The 26045-nt window shown below is 39.3% G+C and overlaps 1 protein-coding gene across 1 annotated transcript in view; it reads left to right on the top strand.

Moving 5' to 3' along the window:
• The first annotated feature begins 1845 nt into the window (after window positions 1-1845).
• The window catches only part of LOC134064349 (pro-neuregulin-3, membrane-bound isoform), a 60623-nt gene continuing 36423 nt past the window's right edge, over window positions 1846-26045 (top strand). Inside the window, exon 1 of the mRNA XM_062520265.1 lies at window positions 1846-3417. Coding sequence (XP_062376249.1) covers window positions 2715-3417 — 703 coding nt within the window. The 5' untranslated portion in view covers window positions 1846-2714. The remainder of the gene's footprint in view (window positions 3418-26045) is intronic.

Raw genomic sequence — 26045 nt, 5'->3', positions numbered from 1 at the left:
TGTAACGACCATGGTATACCTTGACAGGGTCAAGTCCCTGTAGATTACTCCCCCTCCGGACAATTGTACTACCCTATCCCACCCATAGCATCTATTTATTTGTAAATGTACATACTGTATTTATTCCGTTATTCTTTCATAGCTTACTGCCCTTATTCTTTTTACTGTTTTTCAGTAAAGCTGATTCTGATTCTGATTTTGATCTGGCCCATTCCTAAATACAATCAACCTGTAAGAAATTCCTATTAATATTTGTGTACATTTTTTTTAATTTTTTTTATGGGCCCATCTTCTCTTTTGTCTTTTTATTTCACTTTTATTAAGTGGTGTACAACTGTTTTCCTTGTTTTTGACTTTTGCTTGTACTGTGGTGACAATGTTTGTGTGTGTAGTTTTGTTGTGAAACTTTCAATAAAAAAAAAAAGAAATTCCTATCAAGTGGAATTGTGAAAGATAATCCAATCTCAAAGCAGCTGTTAGTATTAGCCTATGCCCATTTCCATTTAAATGATGTTTACTTCATGGAGAAAGCATACTCACTATTATTATTGTTTAACTACAGAGTATAATTTCATTTTCACAGCACCTATGGCCGCGTGTTGGAGGTTATCTACAGGAACAGGCACTGATTGTATGGACATTGTACTAGTATAATATTAAGACAACCTCAGTACAATCATATCATAAAATGCAAATAAATGTATGCAAAATGCATTTTTTATTATTATTATTTAAACTTACTGATATATAGCAGCTCACATACCAACAAATGACCGATTGGAAAGCCCTGTCATTAATAAACCTGCATCTGTTCAATTCCAATGAAAATGTGTGGGAGACTGCAATGGCAAAACTGCAGCATGATGAAGTAAAAAAAGAGAAACATGGAGACTAAGCATGTATCACATTTTGGAAGTAGGTCTCCCATCCTTTCTTCTTGTTTGTATGTGAAACAGAGGGAGGGGCAGAAAGGGGTTCCTTTATTGGAGGGACACCGAGGCAGACTGTGCTAGCCTATGAACTACTGAAGTCATCTAATGCATCATAGCAAGATTCTTTCTCTCGTTTGTTCATGATGCTTCCATGCAATACCTCAAGCTTTTTTTCTGATGTGTCTCTTTCAGCCTCATTCAGTCTGAGCAAATTGTCTCCCATCTGTACCTATCTCCTCTGTCTGCTTTGGTGCACTGACATTTTAACTGATCTATCCTTCTCTCATATCCTCTCCCTTTATTATTCTGAGCACACATGTCTCTCACATATACACACTCACAGCCCCTCCCATGATGGAGGCGGAGAATATTTCCTGAGCTGGTGGAAGGAGCAGGTGCAGAGCCCCCAACCCCCATCCCCCCTCACCCCACACACACAGCCTGATCCATCCCTGCTTCGTGGCGCCCATTTTCTCTCCTTTTTCCACCCAGCATAAGCTGCAGAGGGAAGCAGCTGTCTCCTTCCGAGGATCATCATAGCTACAGGAAGACTGGAACACTAGATAAACACTGCAAGGGATCGGGGAGTGCCATTGCTGCAAAATCCTGACATGGCTTAGTCATTGACCTGCCATTATTGTGAGTGAGGGGAGCCAAATGATACCCAAAATCATGAATTGGACTGCAGCTTTTTGTCCTAAAGAAAAGAACCATCAACCATCCCCCGCTCTCTCACTCTATTTTCCTCTCTCCCCCTCTATTTTCAATGGGCTGTTCCCTGTCCTACCCCTCCCTTTTTTCTCTCTCTCTTTTTCTCCCTCTGTGGCGGAATGTCGCAAGCGGATGCACACAAGCTACCCACCAAAGGCTGCATTAGCAGGCATTGGAAAAGCACTGCTTCACTGACCTAACTGCACCAGGGGACCATAGCTTTTAGTGGACAGATGTGACAGGATTACTCTGGAGATTGGTTTGGTGACACATTGTCTGTCCATTTCTCTGCTCTCTTTTGATTTTTTTTTCTGCTTGAATGTTAAACTGACGACTGTGGTATATGTATCTTTTCTACGAGGCTTGCATTTTATATTCATGAAAAAGCGGATATTGGATATGAAGATATACCACAGCTAAGTGGTCTAGTCCAGAATGGTGATCAAATGAGGTGGTGTATTCTCCAGCCAAAGAGAAGAAGCTTTCCAGGAGCTGGTGAGCTGACTCAGCGTTAGGAGCAGTAGCAACACCGAGAATGGGCTGCAAATCAATCTGATCCAAACAAGAGCTTTGAAAACGGGCTACTGTATAGCCAAGAAACGGAAATAATGTCATGCTTTTGGGTCATATTGTGGGGCTAATTCAATTCAGGAAAATATAGCCCGCAGAAATACGTGGGGATGTGTAATCTGCTTGGGTGTAGCAGGGTCAAGGAGCGACAACAGGATCCACAAGAGGATTATTTTTTTAGATTATAATGAAAGGTCCTTTCATTTACTTTCTATCTGTCCTTTCTACTGAGATGTTACAATTTTAGGTTTGACACACCTTTGCAGCTGGATATTGGACAAAGGATTAAATCCACCATTGCGACACTGCCAAATGTCTATGTCTGTGAGGGTGTGTATGGTGTGCGGTGCATATATATAAATGCTGTGAGTAAATGTCTGTTGCTGGTTTACGGATTTCAGCTGATGGACAGCACTGCATCACCATCATTTTAGTATTTGATGTTAGCATCCATAATTCCAACTAGCAAATGAGATTAACCCATGCTGCACCGCTGGAAAGATGAGTGAGAGTTCTGGTGTGGGTGTTACCTCCGGGGCCATGATTCTGGAGGAACCAGAAGAAAACCGGAGACCTGGGAGCAACCAGCAGGCTCCTGCCCGGGGACAGAGACACCTGCGCTGTGGTCCCTGTGCCCTGTGGCCCCGGCAGCAGACATGGCTGTGTGTAGTACCCCTCTTCATCGGATTCATTGGCCTTGGACTGAGCTTGATGCTTCTCAAGTGGATTGTGGTGGGCTCAGTGCGAGATTATGTGCCCACAGATCTGGTTAATGCCAAGGGCATTGGGCAGGATCCTATTTTCCTGTCAAAGCCCAGTACCTTCCCAAAGAGCTTCGATACTACTACCACCACTGCTGTCACACATTTAGTCAGCTCGACGATGTCGTATAGCACTACAGCTACTGTGGTGCGAAGCAGAACAAGGCCTGGTGTTCACCCAGTAGTGTCCACCACGAGCAGGGGTACTATGCCAGGCAAACAGGCTACACAAGGGAGCACCACCATGCGTCATGGGCCTAACACCCCCATATTCACTACCACCAGTGCAGTCAGCCCCAACTCCAATGAGGGCATCTCAACTTCCAGTACGAAAAGCTCCAACCCAACAGTGCTCCATGACTCCACACAGCTGTGGACACATAATCAAAACACCAAGTTGCTGGCCATCACGTCCACACCAACACACAACAGAGGGACAACACGTGAGTTTGCATTCTATATTGGATTTGAAATGAATACAGGATGGATGACCATATGTTTGTGACACGTTTGCACTAATATTTTAATCCATTCTTTAGCTTTGTCACGGCATTTGACGAATTTGCTATTTGTTTTTGTATTATAAGCATACTTGCAAATTCTTCAAATATTTCAGCAATAAGACCACTTATTTAGAGGGTAAATGGCAACAACAATCATTCAGAGCCTCTCCTTAATTGTATTTTTGTCAGATTGATGAGCAAGTCTTTATGATTATTCAAGTTAGATGAATATTTGACTCTAGCCTATAAAATTGACTGTATAGTGATGTATATCTTGGTCACTATGGATGGCTGAATCCAAATTATGAAGAAGGCTATTGTGTCTGGAATAAGGGACAGTCTGTAAATGTCCAATGTGGCATCAACTGTTGTTTGAGTTTGATTATCCAACACAACTTCAGGATGTCAGTATGATTTTGATACCTCATTAAAGGTCTTCTCTGGCCTACAGTCAAAGTCATACCTTCATCAATATGAAATAAATTGAACATGTTGTAAATTTACTCTGTAGTTCTGAGTATACTAGGCTAATGCAACAAGGCATTTCTGATATCAAAACTATTACTTATGATGTGCCGTGGACAATGTTCATTCAGCAATGATTTAGAGGCTTTGTTCTAGGGTCTCCTCCTCTATTAAAATGAATTCATATCAAAGATTGCAGGAAGGGTGGGAGCATGAGCAAACGAGCATGAGCAAGACAAGGGTTGAAATATATTAACTGTTTCAGTAGGAGCTTTGGTGCAAGTCCACAGGGTGCCTAAATAGGAACCAGTGCTAAGCTCAAACTGACTCTTTGCATAGGGCACCAAGTGTCAAACGGGGCACCACCATTTTCCAAATGAGTAGGAGTACCTTTAGGCTTTTTCAAACTGCTCCTCATTCTTACTCAAGAGCATCTACAATTTCAAAATGCACCAACACCATGTTATATTAGGATGCTAAATTATTTTTTTATTAACATGTGCACCGCACCAAGCCTAGAATGTACATGAAGATAGGCCAGGCCTCTGATTATTATGTCAACAGCGCTGCTTGGGCGCTGGACAGGAGAAATCCATGGAACTAACTTACTAGTTTAAGCAGCTCTAAAAACCTAATGATTATGGGCACCATTTGGAATGTTGCCAGCCCAGTCACCAGTCGTGTGTGTGATTGTGTGTTGGGGGGATGGGCATGTTGGAGACCAGCAACAGCCCTGTCTGCACATGTTGTGGTTTAAATATGACATGACCTTAATAATAGTGTCATGGATCATGGGATAACAAGTTAAGTTTATGTAGTGCATGTCATTCAGGTCATCCAATGTGCTTTACATAAACAAAAGCAAACAGTAAGAGCAAATAAAAGCATAGAATGGCAATAGTCACAGAATAATTGAAAGGTAAAGATCCTGTTAAAAAAAAAACATGAAACACACAAGGTAAAACTATTTTAAAATAAGAAATAATATAGAAGACAAAATAAAAGACACAAGGTAGAATAATTCAAAGACAGATTCAGAATTTCTTACTCAGTGCAGTTAGCAGAAGGCATCTGAGAAGTAAGGAATTTATAAATAGCTACAGTTAGGGCCATAACAATGTCTTTTTATGTGTTAAGAATGTTTTCAGTGTTGATAAAGGTGTGACATAGTAAAATACAATTTTACATTAGTTGTATTTGAAGTACAGTACAGTACCTTTTTAAAATTGAGTTGGATTTATTCCCTTTTATAGAACATAGATTTTAATTATTGAGGGAATATAAGCATTCAAAAAAGAGGCCCTGTTCACTGTTATGGATGGCTTAGTCAACGTAATTGATTAATTTGTGTTGCTGAAAAACAGCTACTCTTAACTATACTGTATGATCATTTCCATGGCATGGACTCACTCCCCTGGTATTTGCTCTTAAATATTTATCCATGGCACGGTCTGTCATTTGTTTGTTAGAAATACAGAAGCACATACATAGATACTTTATTGATCCCAGGGATATAGGCATTCTGCGGTTTAAATATGACACATATAAAATCAAGAAAAACATACAAGAATGATGAAAATTAAATTGCAAAGTCATCCTCCAGAGTAAATAAAGAATGCTGTGTGAAAGCAATGCATTATATGTCTTGATAGTGCATTATGTTAATGGGGGTAGTGCAAACGATGATTACAGTAAAATAGAAAACCGTGGAAGTTGGTCACGAGGGCAAGAATAATCATTTGGCCACAATTATTAGTTATTAAATATGAATAATTACACACTTCTTAAGAGATTGTTGGTAAACAATAGCTGGATACCGGTATTGACACTTGAAATGGTGCACCTGCACAAATGAAAAGTTCCGGTCCCAGCCCCCCCACTGTCTTTTACTTATGACTGGTGAAATTGACATGGGCTACCAGTAAACAGATTTCTATGTGTTTGTAAGCAGAGTAAATATCACTGATGTGTAACAGTGGTTAGGAAATTAACCAGAATAGTATTTTGTTAACAGTTTCTTTGTTTCATTAGGTAAACATTTGTTGATACTTGTGACAATGAAAATGACTAGATTGCGGATGGGCAACTTTCATGACTAAGAGGGCCACAATTTTTTATCATCACCATCAGAGGGTCAAATGTGGCCGCGCACTTCCGCTAATCTGACATGAGAGAAGCTGCAAAATAATTATAAATAGGAATGAAATTAAGTGTATATGTCGGTATGTTTATTGAACCAACATACATTCATTTCAATTTTGTCATGCTCAAATGCATTTTTAACATGTCTAGACTCTTGAATTTCCCCTTGGGGATCAATAAAGTATCTATCTATCTATCTATCTATCTATCTATCTATCTATCTATCATAATACAAGTACTTTACAGCCACATGAGTGATAAGTATGATTTTTTTTTTCAGTGCAAAGGGCTCACATAAATCACCAATCACCACAAATGATGGCACAAAACTGAAAAACAGTGACCCAACATTAAGTGCAACAACTAGCCTCATATTCAGTGCATTTTTGCTCCCATTCCATTTTTAAGAATGTAACATCCATCACATCTGTATTCTCATCCAACGCGAAGTACATTCAGTCATGCATGATTTGTCTCAGCTTCTCCTCGACATTATCAAAGTTTTTACATACGCCAAGGAGATTTTGTTTTCCTCGGGGTTTGTTGGTTTGTTTGTTTGTTTACAAGATAACTCAAAAAGTTATGGATGGATTTCGATGGAATTTTCAGGGAAGGTCTGAAAATGACCCAAAGAAGAAACGATTAAATGTTTGGGGTGATCCGTTTCACCATCTGGAGGAGGCGGTTATGTGTTCGCTTGGCGGAGGTTTCCGCTCTCTGAGTGCTTTTCTAGTTTCACCATGTTATCATCACCAAAAGCTTTGGCCATTTCCACTATACGCCTTAACAATTTTGCCATCAGACATAGCTTCTTTGCTTTGCAAAAGCCCAAGTGAAACAGCAAAAGACGCCTTAAATGCAGATTCCTGTGCAGTTTTGGCAAGAAGTCGCTGTTGTTGGTGTAGCCTACTTTTGATTTGAGGTCGGCTAGGACAGCGTCCCTAGAAGCTCCGGTGTATAGACTACTTCTGATATTTAAGGTGCAAGGTGTTGTAGTGGCGACTTAAGTTGAAATCTTTCATGGCTGACATTTTCTAAGCAAACTAGACACATGGGTTTACCTTAGCATGAACAGATAGGCCTACTCTGCTTCCATTTTTGACTGAAAGGCACAGATTTCTTAATCGAGTTTTCTTTTCATTTTTCCACTGTTCTTCCACACCGATGGGAAAGGTCCGAGGCCCCGAGATTGTTTGCATAGGAAGCGCTACCTATTGGCGAACAGTATAATTACAATGATGGGTCCGGTATTGGGCTCATTTTTATTATACAAATGATCATGCGGCCAGCGGCCCGCCAGTTGCCCATCCCTGGACTAGATTTAACCACAATCGCACCACTCCACAGTCATGGTCAACCCAGTTCATTTAAAAGGGCTGTATGCAGTTTTTTTTCTCTCTCTACAGAGCTCTTTCTACAGAGCTCCCCCTACTAGCCTGGCATGCCCTCCCAGTGACGTAGCCTTCGCCGTTGCTGTCGCTGGTCTGGGCAACTGCTCATCGGGCAGGATTTCTGAATTCCGCAAAACTGCGGAACTGCCCCCTTTGGTCGAGAACCAATCAACTTTGAGCAGCTCCAACGGCTCTGGATAGAGGCGTGTTCAAGGCAGAGGATTGGTTTAAACTCGGCAAACCCCTTTCTGACATCGACCAGTAGCAAATCGAGGCACTTAAAGAGGCGGGTCAACCAAGCACTTGGAGAAACTGTTTAGCACAGGCTCTTGGTCAGACTAAAGTCTCGCAGAGCCTTGAAAGTTGAAAGTCAGGCTATCCCCCCTACAGCTTGAGAGTAGATATTTTACAACGCTTGTCAGTCTGCCATTTTGTCTTTCTCTGTTCTCTCGACAACAGTTTCTCGCTTTCTACTTCTTTTTGCCGGCTCTGTCATGACAAATGTCTTGAGAAACTCCATTGCTACCTTGTTTTAGCTAGTGCCTGGCGTGTATATGTGTAGTGCCATAAAGCAATTTGTTAACTTGCGAGACCTGAGACTTTCTAAATCCGAGGCCAGCGGTGTGCCAGACCAAAGTTGCAAGGCTGTCGCCAGGCTTAGGCTTCTTCACAGATTCTAGGGGGAAGTGAGACGGCCACCATTCAATCTGGAAAAAATAATATAACCATTCCAATGACTCTGAAGCTAAAACAACTGCATAGTTCCTCTTTGACAGGGAATACTGGGGACAGATGTAACACAAGGACAGTTGTTATTGGCATACGTTCTCAGGTACTGTCTAAAATGCAGTGATGAAACTCAAACACAATGAACCCTATTTTGATGGTCTGCAATATACTGTATGGTCTGAGACGTATGGTGTAAGCACATTTAGGGTGTGTCCAGCCCGGAATTGCTGTCATAATTAGTTCACCAGATACCAGGGGCATTGCTCAAAAGGGTTGTGCTTATGTCTCTTAATTAGTCATGGTTGTGTTTTGGCTGAAATATCCATTAAACCAATGGGAGTGGCATCTGTCATTCCCTTTAAGAGCAAGGAATGCACAATCAAACAATGTGTTGGAATTTTGACAACGAGTGAGCACATCTCTGCAGAAGGAATCTGCTTGCATGCAAGACCGTGTATGCAACACCAAGATCCCACTAAACCTTGCTCTACTAAAATGTGTGTGACTAGCAGTTGCAGAGTTTAGCCAACGCCCTTATAGGCAAATCCCCCCACTAGGCGGCCATCTTGCAACACACAGTTTTCGTGCAGCTATTTTCCCATTCACGTGATTGGGGAGGCATGCACGAAGGGGCGAGATATGTACAGAAATTACTGCCATATTGGCATTATGAACTAACCTCATGCATTTCTATGGAGGATTCTTTGACTAATGTGTCTATGAGAAAGTTTCTGGTAAAGCCCACATCAGAGCTATTAAATTAGTGGTCTGGATTTTACCTGTGACCGCCTGCAAACTGCCTTCAAATTTGGCTTTCATGACTGCTATCAATAAAACCAGATGTACCACATAGCGGTACAAAATATGACCGCTGCTCAGTTCTGCATATATATTCTCCCCACTCATATATAAATGAGTGTGTGCATGAATGACTTTGTTTTTGTGAGAGTATGTGTGTGTGTGTGCGTGTGTTCGTGTGTGTGTGAGTGTGATAGTATCATCCTTAACCAGCAACCATTTGCTCACTAAACGTACACATAATTTTTATTTGTACAATTTATTTATAACCCCCCCCCCCCCCCATGGATGAAATTCCACAAAACTTGGCATACACCCAGAGGATGTCAGGTCAATCATACACGTGAAATTTGGTGCAACATTTCATCTTAAGATAGGGGCGATTAAAGCAATATAATAATGCATTTTAATTTTTTACCATGGGGTGCAAATCATAAATGACTATGTTGATGGGGGCTCTTGAGACCAACATACCATAAACATTTCATCATCCTCAGTGTCACGGTTCAGGTAGTTATTTAGGATAAAACTGCATTTTTGGGGTTTCGTGGGAGCCAGCGCAGGGGTGGAGTGGACCCCAGGGACCAAATGAAATTTTACTGGGGCTACATGCCCACCAGGTTTCATGTGCCCCGATGTTACGGTGTCCCAAGAATCGTTGACCAAAACTTTAGGAAGTAGGGAAAAAAAAAAAAAAAATCTTTGACAACTTCTATATGACCGCTATGCTAGCGGCAATCATAATAAAATGACAGAAGTGATTGGATGCAAAATAGGCTACTAGGCTGTCACAGTTAACCCACACAGGAATTTCCTCATTGGAAGCAGTGACCTAACCTAATGTCGCTGTCAAAAAATAAATACAAAATTGATGATGAAAATCCGCAGTTCCAGTCAAACTTGACTGACTAGTATTTGTTTACAAACTAACTTCACTTAGTTTACATTTACTTTCGCTATTGACTGACAAGGAATTACAATCGAAAGCAGAGCCCATTCAAGCAGATGAGTTGTTGCCTGGGACTTGTTGCCAAGAGCTGCTTACATTTCGTGACAGGGTACCTTCAAAATGCTTTACAGCATTGAGGGTGTGTAAAAAATCCCACTCATTTTATTCATTGAGAATTTGATTTCTGAACCATAATATTATAACCATCCAAGGTATAGACTTAAAACCAGCTATGTGATGATAAAGCAATTGTGTATGATCATGTAGACACCACAAGTTCATATATATATATATATATATATATAGTTCATAGCATACTATAAGTTCATATAGTATATTTCATTTGCGATATCACAGAAAAGCACTTCACTACCAAAAACCCTAAAGTGTAAAAGCAGTCGTAATGAGTAGATCACCGTTGCTATGGAAATATTTATGACTTAACTCCAACCTCAATCTACTGTACATCGGTTTGCTTGTTCAAACTACTTGACTACAGCGGTAGTGAGGAGCAAAGCATGGCCACACATGTATAAACTAATATGTGGCCACTTGAACACAAACACTCTATATTAAGAGTATTTACACACTCATGCCATACTTTGTCAGAGGTTAGTATGAATTAGGCCAAATGTAATTATAAGACTTGACACCAGTTAAGAGGGCCTACATGATTTATTATTTTCAGTTCCTTAAGCCTTTTCATTTTACTTTGACGACATGGAAAGAAATGCTTACACATCAGCAAATCACCAAATTGCATGTAACATCTATATGATATATACATGCTACGACTACTACATCTACTGCATATGATGTACTGTTTAGATGGAAAAGACTGTGGAATACTATACCAAGACAACGAAAATGTGCATCATGTCAAAAGTGCAAAAAAACTGACAGACTTTGCAAAGATTTGGAAAAGATTTTTGAAAGACTACAGTCTCAGATCCTCTCACATCTAAAGACAATTCATTGAGTTTCTAGTCACAGGCCAGTTTCAGATTAGGATTTTGCAAAGACTGTGGGTCACTATTTACAAGACTGCTACTAGATTCCTTCAAATTAGTTCCATTGTGCACTACTAGCCTTCTCATATCAAAGTCAGTTTCTGCAGCGTTGTTTCATGTGTGACATCCCTAACAGATAGAGTTGTTCTGCCACATAGAATAGGCAACGAATTGAAATGACAAATAATTATGGCAGATGCTATTTGCACCCATGGTGCAAATTATGAACATCATTATTTACACCCGGGGTGTCTATAATGGCAGATGCTATTTGCACTCGGTATTTGTAAATAGCGATCACTGTTACATTGTTATTCATGCATAGGGCAAATAGCCATTGTTGCTATTTACACCCAGGTGTCCATAGTCAATAATACTATTTACACCCAGGTGTCCATAGTCAGTAATACTATTTACACCCAGGTGTCCATAGTCAATAATACTATTTACACCCAGGTGTCCATAGTCAAAAATGTTATTTACACCCAAGGTGTAAACAGCATTTGGTGGTAGGTAACGGTAACGGTGCTAGGTAGCCTAACGGTAAACAAACTAAAAGATCGTATTTCTTCATTTTGCTTACAAACGGACGGTTTTACCCGTTCACTGAGCAAACTTTGTGGAAATTTAGCACCACTTTCCCATCTCAAATATTGTTTTAATAATCCTAAATTGTTAGATTTAGGACTTAGATAGGACATCTCCTGCCAAGATGGTCCGTTTCTTTTGTTGTTACGTCACAGGGTGTAAATATCTCAGTTATGTGGCCAAGGCTATTTGCACCAGGGGTGCAAATAGACACTCCGAATAATTATATAGGCTACAGCCAGAGAGGGTTAAAGCGGAGATGATGTAATGAAGGCTCTTTGCTACAGCTGTCACCTATTTTGCCCCTTCCTGTTCGGTGTTGGAGCGAGGTCATTGGTTTTTATTGTTCACGTCACTATTTGCATGACCCACGACTAAAAAGACTTGTGATAATATCAAACATGTTTAGGTCCATTGCTAAGGGCACCTTACACTAAACAATCTAGTTGACGGGAGTACAACTCCCATGATTTCCATCCGACTTTGGAAATTTAGTCGCTGACTGTGTGAAAACAGACCAAAATCATACAATGTAAGCCATCCTTTAGGTGCCCTGTCACAAAATGTAAGCCAGCCCTTAGCAACGAGTCAACAGCTGGTCTGCTTGGATGATTGTCCTTAAGATTTTTGTTCAGATTCAAATATTATTAGCGCTTTCCAGGCTATGTTTTAAATTGTAATCCCTTGTCAATCAATAGTGAAAGCAAACTAGATGCACCGCATAGCGGTACACAATATGACCGCCTCTCAGTTCTGCACATTCACTCCACAAAAATAAATATGTATTTGTGCAATTTATATGCACATATCTCCTACCCTTGTAGCTCATGTGTAAAGAAATGAGTGTGTGCATGTGTGATTTTGCCTTTGTGTGTGTGTGAGTGTGAGTGTGAGTGTGCATGTGTGTGTGTGTGTGTGTGTGTGTGTGTGTGTCTATGTGTGTGTCTGTGTGTGTATGTGTGTGGGCATACGTGTGTGTGTGTGTGTGTGTGTGTGTGAGAGTGTGTGTGCATGTGTGGAATCTGTGGATGTTTGTGGATCTGTGTGTGTGTGTGTGTGTGTGTGTGTGTGTGTGTGTGTGTGTGTGTGTGAGTAGGTCTATGTGACCCTTCCCTCAAAAGCTCCATCTGCAGGCCGATGGGTGCACAGTCACTAAATGTACATAAATTGATTTATTTTATAGGCCCCCCCTGGATGAAATTTTACAAAACTTGGCATACTCCCAGAGGATGTCAGGTTAATCATACACATGAAATTTGGTGCAGTTCATAACATTTCATTTGAAGATAGGGGCGATTAAAGCAATAATATGGCATTTTCATTTTTTACTATGGGAGTCACAAATCACAAATGACTGGTTATAAGCTAAGTTGATGCGGATCTTGAGACCAACATACCATTAACATTTCGTCATCCTCGGTGTCACGGTTCAGGTAGTTATTTAGGAAAAACTGCCATTTTTGGGTTTCGGGAGGGGCCAGCGCGGGGGTAGAGTGGCCCCCAGGGACGAGTGATTTTTCCGTATAAGTCTCCTGGGGCTATATGCCCACCAAGTTTCATGTATCCCGGTGTTACGGTGTCCCGGGAATCGTTGACCAAAAATTGACGGGAAAAAAGAAGAAAGAAAAAAAAAGACAACAACTATTTGACCGCTACGCTAGCTACGCTAGCGGCGGTCATAAGAATTAAGTGTAAGACTTTTGTTGTTGCCTCTGATCCTTGAATACTAGGCGAGTGCGGATGCATGTAGATACTCCACTTGTGTCCCACACTTTTTAGTAAAGCAAGCTTAAGTGGTATCCTGGTATTGCATACACAGTCTGGCGTACAGATTCCTTCAACAGAGATGCTCACTTGTCATCAAAATACCAACATGCTGTTTGTTTTTGCACTCCTTGCTCTAAAAAGAGAATGGCAGATGTCATTCTCGTTGGTTTAATGAATGTTACCCTAAACATACCCATGACTAATTAAGAAACATAGGAACAGCACTTTTGAACAATGTCCCTAGTTTACGACCGCATATTACGCCGTCAAGATAGCTCATTTGGACAGGACACACCATAAATGTGCTAAAACGTTCCAGACCATGCGTTTCAGACCATCAAAATAGGGATCTTCATCTGATTCAAATGAAATATTTCATGCATGTTTGTTAAACATGTGGTCAAACATTATTTGTTTTCATAAATCATAAATCATGCAATTTGTTGTCAGGTTTCTGTGGCAAAAACATGACCACATGATGCTGTAGTCTTTAATATGCTACTTCAAGGATTGTTTTAACAGTGGGTTACTGACAGAAGTCAGTCAACAGTCATGCAGTGTTATGCAGCAAATATAAATCATAGTTAACAGACAGTGTGATGTTTGAGTTTAAATTTAATTATGCAGCAAATATAAATTATGGCCCATCAAACTGTCTAAAGAATTATTTATTTAGACTGAAAATGAAGGCTATAACCTGGTACATACTGTACAAACCAACCTCACAGAATCACATGTAAACCAGGTGCTTCATAGGGAGGCACTGATGAACAAGTATTGCTATTGCACTGATCACCATGGTAATATTTCACACGACACCTCCATCATCTTTAAGATGGTATCTATGGTAACTGCAGAGCCTACACAGCTGCTATAGAGCACAGTTATATTGAGGTCTGATTTATAACAGGAAAGAAAAATACATTCCATTCTTATTTTTTTCCACAGTATTTTGCAAGGTCTTCTTAGTTTACAGTGAACACTGTGTTTTATCAAAACATTTATTTACTTGGGATATAACACATGTACAAAAAATAGATGTACTTCTAATTACACTGATGGTTTGAACACTAGCATAAATAAATTAATTTTGCCAATAAAGGCGTCACAATTTATTTTCATTTGTTTTGTTTGGCCGGTTAATAGTTTTGTTTTTTAGCAGACTCTATTGTCCAACTAATGATAATAAGAACATTAATGTTAACCCTTAGATGCATATGCTACCAATACCAATTAGAATGCATGCGTTTTTTGCTGTAAACTCAAATAATGTCTTTCATTTTGGTTAAAGATGATGATTTTTATCATATATTTGTCAAAATAATAATTATTTCATGTTGGACATATTGATGTATAACTTTTTAAACATTTTATTACAAAACAGCTTTTAGAAAGGCAAAAAAAGGTGAACAACAAAGGTGATACGCCCTGCGTATCTCAACATAGGTGAATAGGGTACCATTTTTAACTTAGAGATATCTTCATGAAACTTTACCAGTTGAATACTGACATAAATAGGAGAAAAAAAACGTATTGCAAGTTTTCTGTATTTATGTTTAAATATGCTAATTAGGTCATGTCTAATTAAATATGCGCTAATTTGCATATATGTTTTGATGCGAAGAATCTGACCATTGGAAAAAGCCAGGTTGAAAATTATTTTTTTGTAGTGTTAATATATCAAACTAGAAATGCAATTCCCGAGGAATTACACGAGGGGATGCAATCTGCTGGGTAGACTTTTATTTTGACACACAGGAAACACTTCTATACTATGTGTAGTTCAGGGAGAGCCAGATCAAAGATCGTTTAGTTACTAAGATGAATCATAAAGGGGTTTTTCAACGGAACGAAATAGCAGCACTTCCTGCCTCCTAAAGGGGCGTGTTCAGTGACGAAATAATCGGTTTAGAAAGGTGTAGAATTATTTCTCCCATATAAATACCTCCGTTTGCCTCCTAAATGGGAGTGGCAGTTGCGTCACAATGAAACCAGAATTTACCCTCATATGAATCGTCTCGCTTTATAAACCGTCTCTGGCCAGATTGTATGCTTAAAGGCAAAGATTCTATAGTGGAGCTCTGTTCTAGAATCTTTGCTTAAAAGTGACAGTTGGATTCACAGGGCAGTGTTCTAACTAGACTGGAAACTGAGAGTTCTGGCCCATTATGACATCACATTCTCCATTAAAGTCTATGGGGGGAAAATACACTTTTAATTACAAATATCTTTAAGCAATAAGCCCCGAGAGGCCGTGGGTTATACTGTATAATCGAACAGCTAAGGGGCGTTGTTAGGCACGACGCGAAGCGGAGTGCCTAAAACCCCCTTAGCTGTTCGATTATACAGTATAACCCACGGACTCGAGTGGCTTATTGCTTTTCTAAAACGGTTACTACGTCGATCTAGCAAGATTTCATGAAACAAAAGCACATCAACGAAAAAGTAACGATATATTCATAGATAATCTTTCTTCCGCCAAGAAATATATTCCCTCCTTATGAATGGTTGCCATGCAACAACAAGACGCAGCCACTGCTAGTTTTGTGCTAGCGCATTACTATAGAAGGATATGCGGTCAAGGTGTGAGTTTATCATGATATTTACAACGGCATCGAACGCGATTCAGCCAATCACAATCAAGGACCGGAACTATCCGTTTTAGAACAAAAAGTATAAACTTCTCAAAAATGTCAAATAGATTGTCTAGTAGATATTTGGAAGATCTACGGAACGTTGTTTCAACCAAGTTTGTACATTAAGCGGTTCGGGCTGAATAGGGCGCACAAAAAGGTATATAGAATAAGGTAACACTTTACTTGACGGGTTCATTCATAACACATTCATAACAGCTGTCATGAACTGCACATGAAGCATTCATGACTGATTCATGAAACATGACTCAACATTCATACCAACACTTTCATGAATGTGGAAGACAAAACAACGAAAACTTGTCAAAATTAAAGTCCAACAATCTAGTAATCCATATACAGGGTATTATGAATCCTCTCTAGCATTTGTAAATATCTCATGAATATTTTGTGAAGTCTACTTCAAATGTCACTTTACTATACGAGTTGTGAAGTATTCATCATACTGGGAAGTGAACTAGGCTACTGACCATTTGTGGACCTCTGAATGGTTGGACATTCCTGTTTTATATATCTAGCCTATTTATAGACAATTTTGCATTCTTCAGAGGTTACTATCATAAAATAAACAAACAGACGAACTAAATTCTCCTGGACACTGGACTTCCCCGTTGACTAAGATGTGACATGATCAGGTTGAACAAAAAAGACAGCAATGCTCCTTTGCGATTGTTGGACTTTTATTTTGACAAGTTTTTGACGTTTTGTCTTCCACATTCATGAAAGGGTTGGTATGAATGTTGAGTCATGCTTCATGAAACAGTCATGAATGCTTCATGTGCAGTTCATGACAGCTGTTATGAATGTGTTATGAACGAACCCGTCAAGTAAAGTGTTACCTAGAATAATAATAATAAGAAGAAGAAGCGACCGGATTTCAATAGAGGGGATGCATCCCCTCTAATAAAAAAAACATTTACAGAGGTGATTATGAATATCTTCTTTTGTTATCCAGTAAATCAGATAATACTGCCAATTGGCTTAAAAAATGGATTTTCGCCCTATTTTTAGGCATAAAAAGTCATACAACTCAGGCTAAGAACGCTATATCAACAAATCCCTCTGTAAATATCGCTTGATGAATTCTGCTTCACAATGATAGGAAGAGCGGACATCGAAGGATCAAAAAGCGACGTCGCTATGAACGCTTGGCCGCCACATTATATGATGATACTTAGATTTATGTTGTGTAAAAATAGCCTTCAGGATGGTGAGACTACTGACATGAGATGTGATAATCAACAGTGAATGTATACCTGACTGCCATAGTTGATAAAAATCAAAAGATCCTAGGGTTAACTTTTGAAATTCCATAGAAAATGCTTGGGGTCATTTTTGACCCCATGTATGCGGAACGGTGGTACTGATACAAAACATGAAATTACTTTAAATATATAACAATTAGACACAAATCCAAATGGCCTCATGTCAAAGACAACCTATTTGAGGAATACATGGAAGGTTAAATGAAAAAAAAAAAAAGAAGAAGAAGATACTGCAAGAAAACAACCTCTGGGGTCATTTTTGACCCCACTTATGCATCTAAGGGTTAATTGCCTGCAGGAATATGTAAAACAATATATAGTTGAGACGCTGCGGAAAATGCAGATTAAAATGGAATTCTATGGTTTATATAAAATTGAGAATAATAGATTCTCACTCGCCTGGACTGAGGATGAGCGAGGACCAACATCAACCAACAAGAAATGGGTTCAAATTTGCTTCACTCGTCTCATTTGAAGTCCATGAGATAGGTCTTCTCATATCTTTTACTGTGTATGGGTGTTCCATAGTTACCTTGCACTATGGATAAAAGCAGCTTCTATGCTTTGCTTGTGGAGCACTTTGGGCACAATTTAAAAAATTAGCATGCGAAGATCGATTTTTTCCAGTTAGCCTATTTGCTTGGTTGATGCTCATTGAGCTCAATGCAAATCAATTAAAATCACTCTGATTCCAAAGGCCAAGTGAACTTTATCAGGATGCATAGTATCCTGGATCCATTAAACATTTCCCAATAAGGATTTCCAAAAAGAATCACACATTTTGGACTGTTTTCCACTTTACTGTCCATCTTAAATGTGCTTAGGCCCAGAAAAGATGGTGATATTACTGTGTCATATTTGAATATGGCTTCTTCTTTGCATGATAAGAGTGTGATTATGTTTGAATGAGCATTTTACAGTGTCTAAACGTGTTTGGAATTGGGTTCTTAGTTGTTGTTATGTTAATGTCAATTTACATCATGATAACAACAAATAGGTTGCTATGCTGGTTGCTGTAGGAATCATATGGTAATCATGGTGTTTAATATGCTATATAAAGCGGTTTCTTTTTTGGTTGCTAGGTTAATCATGTTGGTTGTTTTTGAGGTTGTTTGGTAGTAACTGAACTGGACATGGATGCTTATAAATGTTTTTAGACAGATGGTTTGACAGATGGTTTGGTTGGACATTGAAATTGAATGGATATTGATGGGCAGATAAATTAATGGATGGTGATAGACAGAACATTTAATGGATGTTGATAGACATCCATTGGTTGTTTAATCGATGGATGAATGGTTTGAAAGAAGAAAGAAGAGCCTGTATCCGTATTCCTAGTTCAATGGAGAGAGAAATTGACGTTTTGCTACAGCGCCCGTACCATTTACGGGTCCGAGTGCCCATGGGGACCAAGGTTCGAATCCGGCCTGCGGTCATATCCCAATCCCACCCCATCTCTCTCTCCCACTTGTTTCCTGTCTACCTCTTCACTGTCCTGTATAATAAAGGCAAAAAGGCAAAAAAAAAAAAGATAATGAATATTATGAGAACCATTTTATGTAACTGAAATATTTGCAAGGCCATGGCGATATGGGGGGTGCGGAGACAACCCAGCCACAAGAGGACTTAAGACAAGAAAATCCAAGAGAAAGCGATGCAGCCTTTGTCCAACTGCCAGTGATAGAAAAGTCACCCTCTCCTGCTCCAAATGCACACGGCCTGTGTGCCAGGACCATAAAGTGACTGTGGTCATTTGTGAAACATCCCTACTGTTATGCTGGTAGCTGGTTTGAGCTGATCTTTGCTGGTTTTCTTCCAGCTATTGCCTGTCTTATCTGGTGTAGCTGTAGGCCACCAGGTTGACATGCTGGCGTGACCATCTGAGGAAGTTGGTCATGGCCTGTCGTGTGGGATACAGCTGGTGTTAGATGGTCATGCTGGTGACCAGCCTGCCAAGCTTGACATTGTTGGTGTGAGATGGTCATGTTGGTTAGAATGACCAACATAAGCTGGCATGGCCAGTAAAAACCAACAATGTAGACCAGCAACACCAGTTAAAATGACCAGCTTGAGGTGGTACGACAAGCAAAACCATCAGTTTTAGTCGCATTTACTACTTCTCCACAGTTTGAAAGTTAACCAGTTCTCCAAGTCCTCTCGCTATAGATCTATTTTCACATCCCTCAGACCGTCACCACGGTATACAGTAACTGTGAATGATGCCATCCACAGGTAGACCATGGTGACGGTCTGAGAGAAGTCTCATAGAGCCATAGTTATGGACATAAATTACGTTACTGATGCACTGCAGTTCTGTAAAACATTTTTAGATATAATAACAACTATTTCTAATCAGATTAGTATTAAAAATATTAGAATTTGGTGTTTGTATTAAATTGTTTCTCATAATATTCATTATCTTACTCACAATCACACTTTGCATTTCTGACCCATGTGTTCAATCATTGTATTGTTTCACTAAACTTAGTCACATTCATAGAGTAGTCATAGAGGAGTGCAAATAAGTATTGCTGTTTATTAAAATCTGAATTTGTAATGGTACATTTGAATATTAAATGACTAATTACACTGATTTCAAAGAGTACTGCAAATAAATTCTGATTCTAGGCTAATTTTACATAGGAAATGAATGCGGGTCATTTGTGACCCATGTGTTCAAATGTAATTTAGGCACATAAAAAGAGCTCGAATTCAAGGAGTGTCCATCAATTAATGAAAATAATAAATGATGTTTGGAAGAAACTAAGTAAGTGATGGAAACCTGGAATATTAGATGACAAATTAAATTATTTTCTTAAAAATAGCTAAGAAACCCCAACTCTTCAACAAAACTCCATAGAAAATGAATGCGGGTCACTTGTGACCCATGTTATGCATTACAGGGGTAGTGACAGAAAAAGTGTTTTCATTTAAAAAGTTTAAGAGAAAAAAATAAAATGTAGTTTTGTAATGAACAAAAACAAGTTAATTGAGGAATTCATGGAGTGCTGGGTCATGAAAATAAGTTATAGCTGAGTTACAGAAAAAATAAACTCGTCCGGGTCACTTGTGACCCATGTTATACATCAAATTAAAGTCTGAACAGTGACAGATCTCATGAAATCCGATTTTTGCAAAACGGATCCAGACCACATCCAGGAGGTAGTTTCATATCGCATTCATATCGGATATGGACAGATGCGTCTCCCAACTCCCAGCTCCCAACAATCAGATCGGTTTTGACTGTCTGTGACATGACTTACGTGGCTTTACGCTCCTAACCACCCACCTATTTCGAGTGGTGGAGCTACGTTACGGCTATGTCTTTTGACCATGTTATATTAAAATTTGACTAAACAACACTCAATGCTAAACACAAGGCCGTAGCCATGATGTCAACACTGGGGGAGACCAAATATGTGGCGGGGTCTGACAAAATGTCAACACATTTCATTCTTAACCATCATTTTCCATATTTTTTTCAAATTATCAAATATTTCAGAATTGTTTTTCTCCTCACTCACCTCCAGGTCAGCATGCTCATGCTCTCTATCAGGGAGGCCCATAGCCTACTGTAGACCAGACTATAGGCTATATAAACACGGTAGTTGTTCAACCAGATGAATAAAATAGAATGGGTTTCCCGGTGTCATTTGTAGTGATGTTGTAGACTGATACAACTCACATTCAATACAATAATAGTTAACCTAATTACAGAATCATAGATGTTCTGTAGGCTATCTATCAATCTATCTATCTACTGTATCTATCTTATGCATCAGTCAGGAGCCATAGCCAATTTAAAATTCATGATAAGAATATTGGTGCCAAAATTGTTTTGAAATTGATAATAGGTCAAGGAGTTTGATATTTTTGATAAGTTTGATTTGGGAAGGAAATTGACTTAGCCTACATTTATCTTTAATGTCAAGTCAAATTGAGTGCCTGTCACTTTAAGAACGTGAGAATAATTTGACTTCAGTCATATTTTCGGCTATAGTCTACAATTATGCCTAGGAATATGAAAGCAATGCTTAGGCCTATATGTTCCAATTCTATGTAGTTTATCTAAATGTTAAAAAAAAAAAAAACAAGTGGAAGAACACAATATTCAAGCAATAGTTCATTATTTTGATTGTGTCACAGCCTGAAGATGGAGAACAAGTAGAAATGTATTGCAATTTAAAAACTGGATTACTCGGGAATGGCTTGGGAGTTATTCCACTGCGATGGGCCAGGTGTGGAGATGGAATGTAATATGATTTCATTTTGTGTATTCACGTTGATTTTCTCGCGAACCATTTATTACAGCAAATAGTGTAGCCTAATACCATCAGAAAGCTTGTGATTAGCCTAAACTTCGTGAGCAATCCACCAGATAATAATTGGTGCGCAATAGGGCTCGGGAACAAGCTTTGCATTCTAAAACAAAGGAGTAAAAAAGACCAGAAGATATAAGCTATTATAGGCTATTTTGTTGCTCCGTTTGGTTAGGTCTATCCAATGAGTGCAGAGCCACTGTTGAGCCTTCTGGAGGTGTTGTGGGCCTAATTCAACGAAACAACAGTGAAAGACGGTGCCTGCTTGATAACCCCAGTGAAATGCTGAAGGGGGGTTTTGCCCGTAAAGGTTGCTTCATTAGTGATTTTGGTTTTGACAGTAAATAGGCTTTGTTGTTGATTGGCTGCTGTGTGAAATCCCCTATCTATAGCACAAGGAATTTAGCATCTCTCCTATCTATATTAGAATTATATAACCAGTATTATAATTATTATTGAAACATCCGTAAAACACACTAAGTCCTAAATGTGCATCTTCATGCTTTGTTCTGGCACTCTTCCTGTGGTGTCACCTGCATTGCAGCAGAGCTAAAATTAGAGCTGTCTTAGAGACAGACCAGCCTCTAGCCCTCATATCACTCACAACTGTGATAACAGTCTAAATAGGTTGCTGCTGTAACCAGAAGATGGAGAGATTCACTGGTAAATAGGCAGGCAAACAACAATACATGGACAGTTACCAGGAGGTAGATGTACAGGTACAGTAACAATGAAGGTTGGGTTAATGCTAAAACTAGCTGGTGTAACTAGCATCTGTCCTTTTTACTTGCAACAGATAAATGAGGCAGACTTGTAAAGGAGCAATAATTCAACCTTAGCATATCGGAGTTCTAACTAGAGGTGTGCATGAACAACAGTCTAATCCTGCATCATAGCAACCAATAAGATGCACATTAAACCCAGCTTCATAACACTAGTGATTCCATTAGACCATGTGCTCAGTTTCACATGCTATTTTAAATCATGTGTGTGCCTGACCAAAAAAAGTGAGTGTCTGTGTTTGCACTGGGTTCTGTCTGAGTCATAAACAATTCCAGACCATCAATACTCTGATTTAGGAGCATGAAAGAAAGGATCAGATGTGGCTGTTAACTATTAAAGAGAAATTGAAAATGTTGTCTGCAATTCTGAAAGGTTGTTAAATGTGAGCTTAATTTACCTTAACTGATCAGCTTTGGAGTTTTTGGAATGGTTATTTGACTTATTCTGGGTTGAATGATTGCTGTCTCGCTACGCCTTAGCGCATGTGTGCGGAAAAAAAACATGCTGGCAAGTTTGTGCTGGTGCACTGACAAACATGAATTCTCACAGCCTCGCGATCATGCTCATGAAAAGGCAGACTGACCGAGTGAGGAGTGTTGTAAAATATACACACTTAAGATGTAGGGGAAGCTCTGCAGATAAACCTGCAAGCATAAAACGAGGAAACAGCAAAGAAATCTCCAAACCGGCATAGTTCCTCATGTAAACTTCAAAATCCGCCATGGGCAATTGAAGCAATTCTAATTGAAGCTTTTCTATGCCTTGTGTATATTCAATTTCAAGAGCAGACTATGTTAACAATTCAAACATTATATTGGAACCCTTACCTTACCATGGCAGTTGACCTATCAAACTACAACCCCAAGTTGTGGCATTGTGTAAAATGTGAATAAAAACAGAATGTAATAATGGGCAAATCTCGTAAACTCATATTTAGTTGCAAAAAGGACAACATATCAAATGTTGAAAATGTCAACTTTGTTTATTTCATGGAAAATATTATATTTATTTTGAATTTTATACCAGAAACATGTTTAAAAAGTTAGGACGTTAGGAAGTTGTTTAATGATAAAGAAATCAAAAGGAGGAAGGTTTCAGAACTAATTCACCTTTGGCTAAGTCCCGCCTATCGAACGCGGATGAGCCAATGGCAGTGCAGTAGCTCCGCACATGAAGATAGGGTCCGACAGTTTCACGTTATGGCTTCATAGAGATGCATTGGGAGCCGTGATTTTTCCCCGGTTTTATAAGATTATATAGTTATGTAAATTGAAGAAGGACAGCCAAACTAAATGTGTGGGATTAACGCAACACCGATACACAGAATGATGGCTTTCAATCTTGATTATACTTTTTTTGTAATTATATGAAATTAGATTAAAGTCTCTCCTCCCAGCTATCCCCTATTTTAAGCAAAGGTTTACTCCGTAGCAAACCGTAATGAAACAGCTCCACCACATCTGTGGATTAAGCCACACAGTCAACTTAATGAAAGTAAGATAAACAAGGATATAAGTAAGATAAACAAGGATGTTCTCAGCACTGTCAGCATCGTGTATAATATGATTGTCATTTAGAGGAGAAACTCACGTTAGCATAGTTAGCTAACCGCTGCTAACATGCTCGCCTCAGAAAAGCTTGGGTCTGTGCACAGCACACTGCACAGTAGTGTAACATTTATTCACCATAAACATTTAACATGTTTATTCACCATAACATTTATCACCTTTCCGCGGGTGTCTCCCCAATGCTTCGGTGCCTTGTTTGGTGCATGTCTGAAAGTTGACTGAGAGGGAGGGTATTGCTTACCTGTCATATTGTTGATTTGTTGAACGCACTTCTCACGTGTGTTAGTACCCTTCTTATTTATGAAAGGTAATCCAGACAGACACTCTTTCCCAAGAGCTACAGCTACATCAATTTGTTCAGCAGCTAAGTAGGGTGATATGAATGTATCTCTATTAATTGGCCGAGTGATTTCATTTAGAGGCATTTGGCCACGTTCTTATTATCAAAATGTTTGTTCAATCTTTCAATCCAGTCAATCAAGTGTGAATGCTAGGGGTGGCACGGTTCACAAAATCTACGGTTCGGTTCGTATCACGGTTTAGGGTCACGGTTTTCGGTTCAGTACGGTTCTTGTTGTTATTTTTTCTTTTAATCTTTAAAGTGTAAGTTTGGCGAAAATTGAAAAAAAATGCTATTTTCTGAATGAAAATACATCAACTAAGCCGTGGAGGAAGTAATTTTCGTTCATCACGCAGTACAGAGCTAGCACGGGCAGGAGCTACGGCCCAAAATCGCAAACAGTGGGTTAGCATGGGGCCTACAGTCACACGCTTTCAAAATCGCTTTTTTTAAACCACCAACATTGCTCAAAACAGTGCCAAACCTCATCAGTAGCTTTCTCTAGGTGTCTACACATAAAACGAAGCACCAATCAAACTAAGTAAACTTTGTAATAGTTAGTATACACATCAGAGGCGATTGCTCATTGAGTGCAGGGGAGGCTCAGCCTCCTCTAAAATATCACGGAAAATTGCATGAAATAATGCCTATTATGAGCTACATTAGCAAGCCTAATATTCCAACTAGAACATGCTAAAAACGTGTTCAACTTCATGGCTATATCGTTATAGTTTCGTTTTGCAACAAGGTTTTGCCTGTCATCTATCGCGATTTCGCACGTCTAATGCATTGCTGTGACGACACGATCCATTAAAATCCCCATATAGGCTCGGCCTCACTGGACTTCGATGGCACTACGGAGTGGGCTGGTCTCAGGAAAAGCTAGATTAATATTGGATAAACGCCGCAAAATCGTCATTTCAACGGAGACGGGCTCTGGTTTCAAGTTCAGGGATGCGTGAAAGTTACGGAACCTTACAGGGTTGGCAGGTGAACTCGAGAGGCAAGGCTCAATTTTTTAATTCTATTGCATGTTGTAGGCCTACACAACATATCCTATCAATAAAACCGTAATGTAGTTACAGAGTTCGTGATTTGCATTTGTTTCAGTTGTGTATTTAGGCTAAGTTGTAGGCTAGCCACATAGCTCGCTATAATAACTGTGTTGCTTGGCTAAATTGCTTAATGTTTACTTGAATTTTATAAGCTATTTGATAGCATTCCCCACCATGGGAGATTCCAAATAAACAGCAAGGCATATGAACGTAGAATAGTCACATACTATAACTCTAGTAGGCTACCAAATAGCATATTTAACCCCCCAAAGTGAACTGGTAAAATGTAAGCTTAGTTCTAATCTAACCAAGCCAGCTGCAATGTCTCAGAACCCTACATATCTGACGAATCCAGCGCCGGATTCGTCTATAGGCTACCTGTTTGGTCTATTCTGTTTTAGGATATATTTCCCCCTCAAATAACAATATAGCAGCAATAATATTAATTTAATAGTTGACCATTTTTATCAGAGCTTCCCCTATTCCAATGAGCAGCAACCGCCACTGATACACATAGAATCAATTCGAGACTGCAACCCCATCTGAAGCACAGAAATGTCACGCGAGATCTCACACGGTTCGGAGCATTTTTCAAAAACCGTGCCACCCCTAGTGAATGCTGAACCACGAATAGAAGTTAACTTAAAATTTAGAAAAAATATAGCTCTTTTCAGCAGACATCTCGAACATAAAAAATTCACAAAACTGATAACATTTTTCATATATATATCTTTTTTGGAGCAAT

The sequence above is a fragment of the Sardina pilchardus genome, chromosome 18 (genome assembly GCF_963854185.1).
Source record: "Sardina pilchardus chromosome 18, fSarPil1.1, whole genome shotgun sequence".
In the NCBI taxonomy this organism is placed as follows: Eukaryota; Metazoa; Chordata; class Actinopteri; order Clupeiformes; family Clupeidae; genus Sardina; species Sardina pilchardus.
The sequence above is the reverse complement of the archived record's forward strand: the minus strand, read 5'-3'. Positions and strand labels throughout refer to the sequence as shown.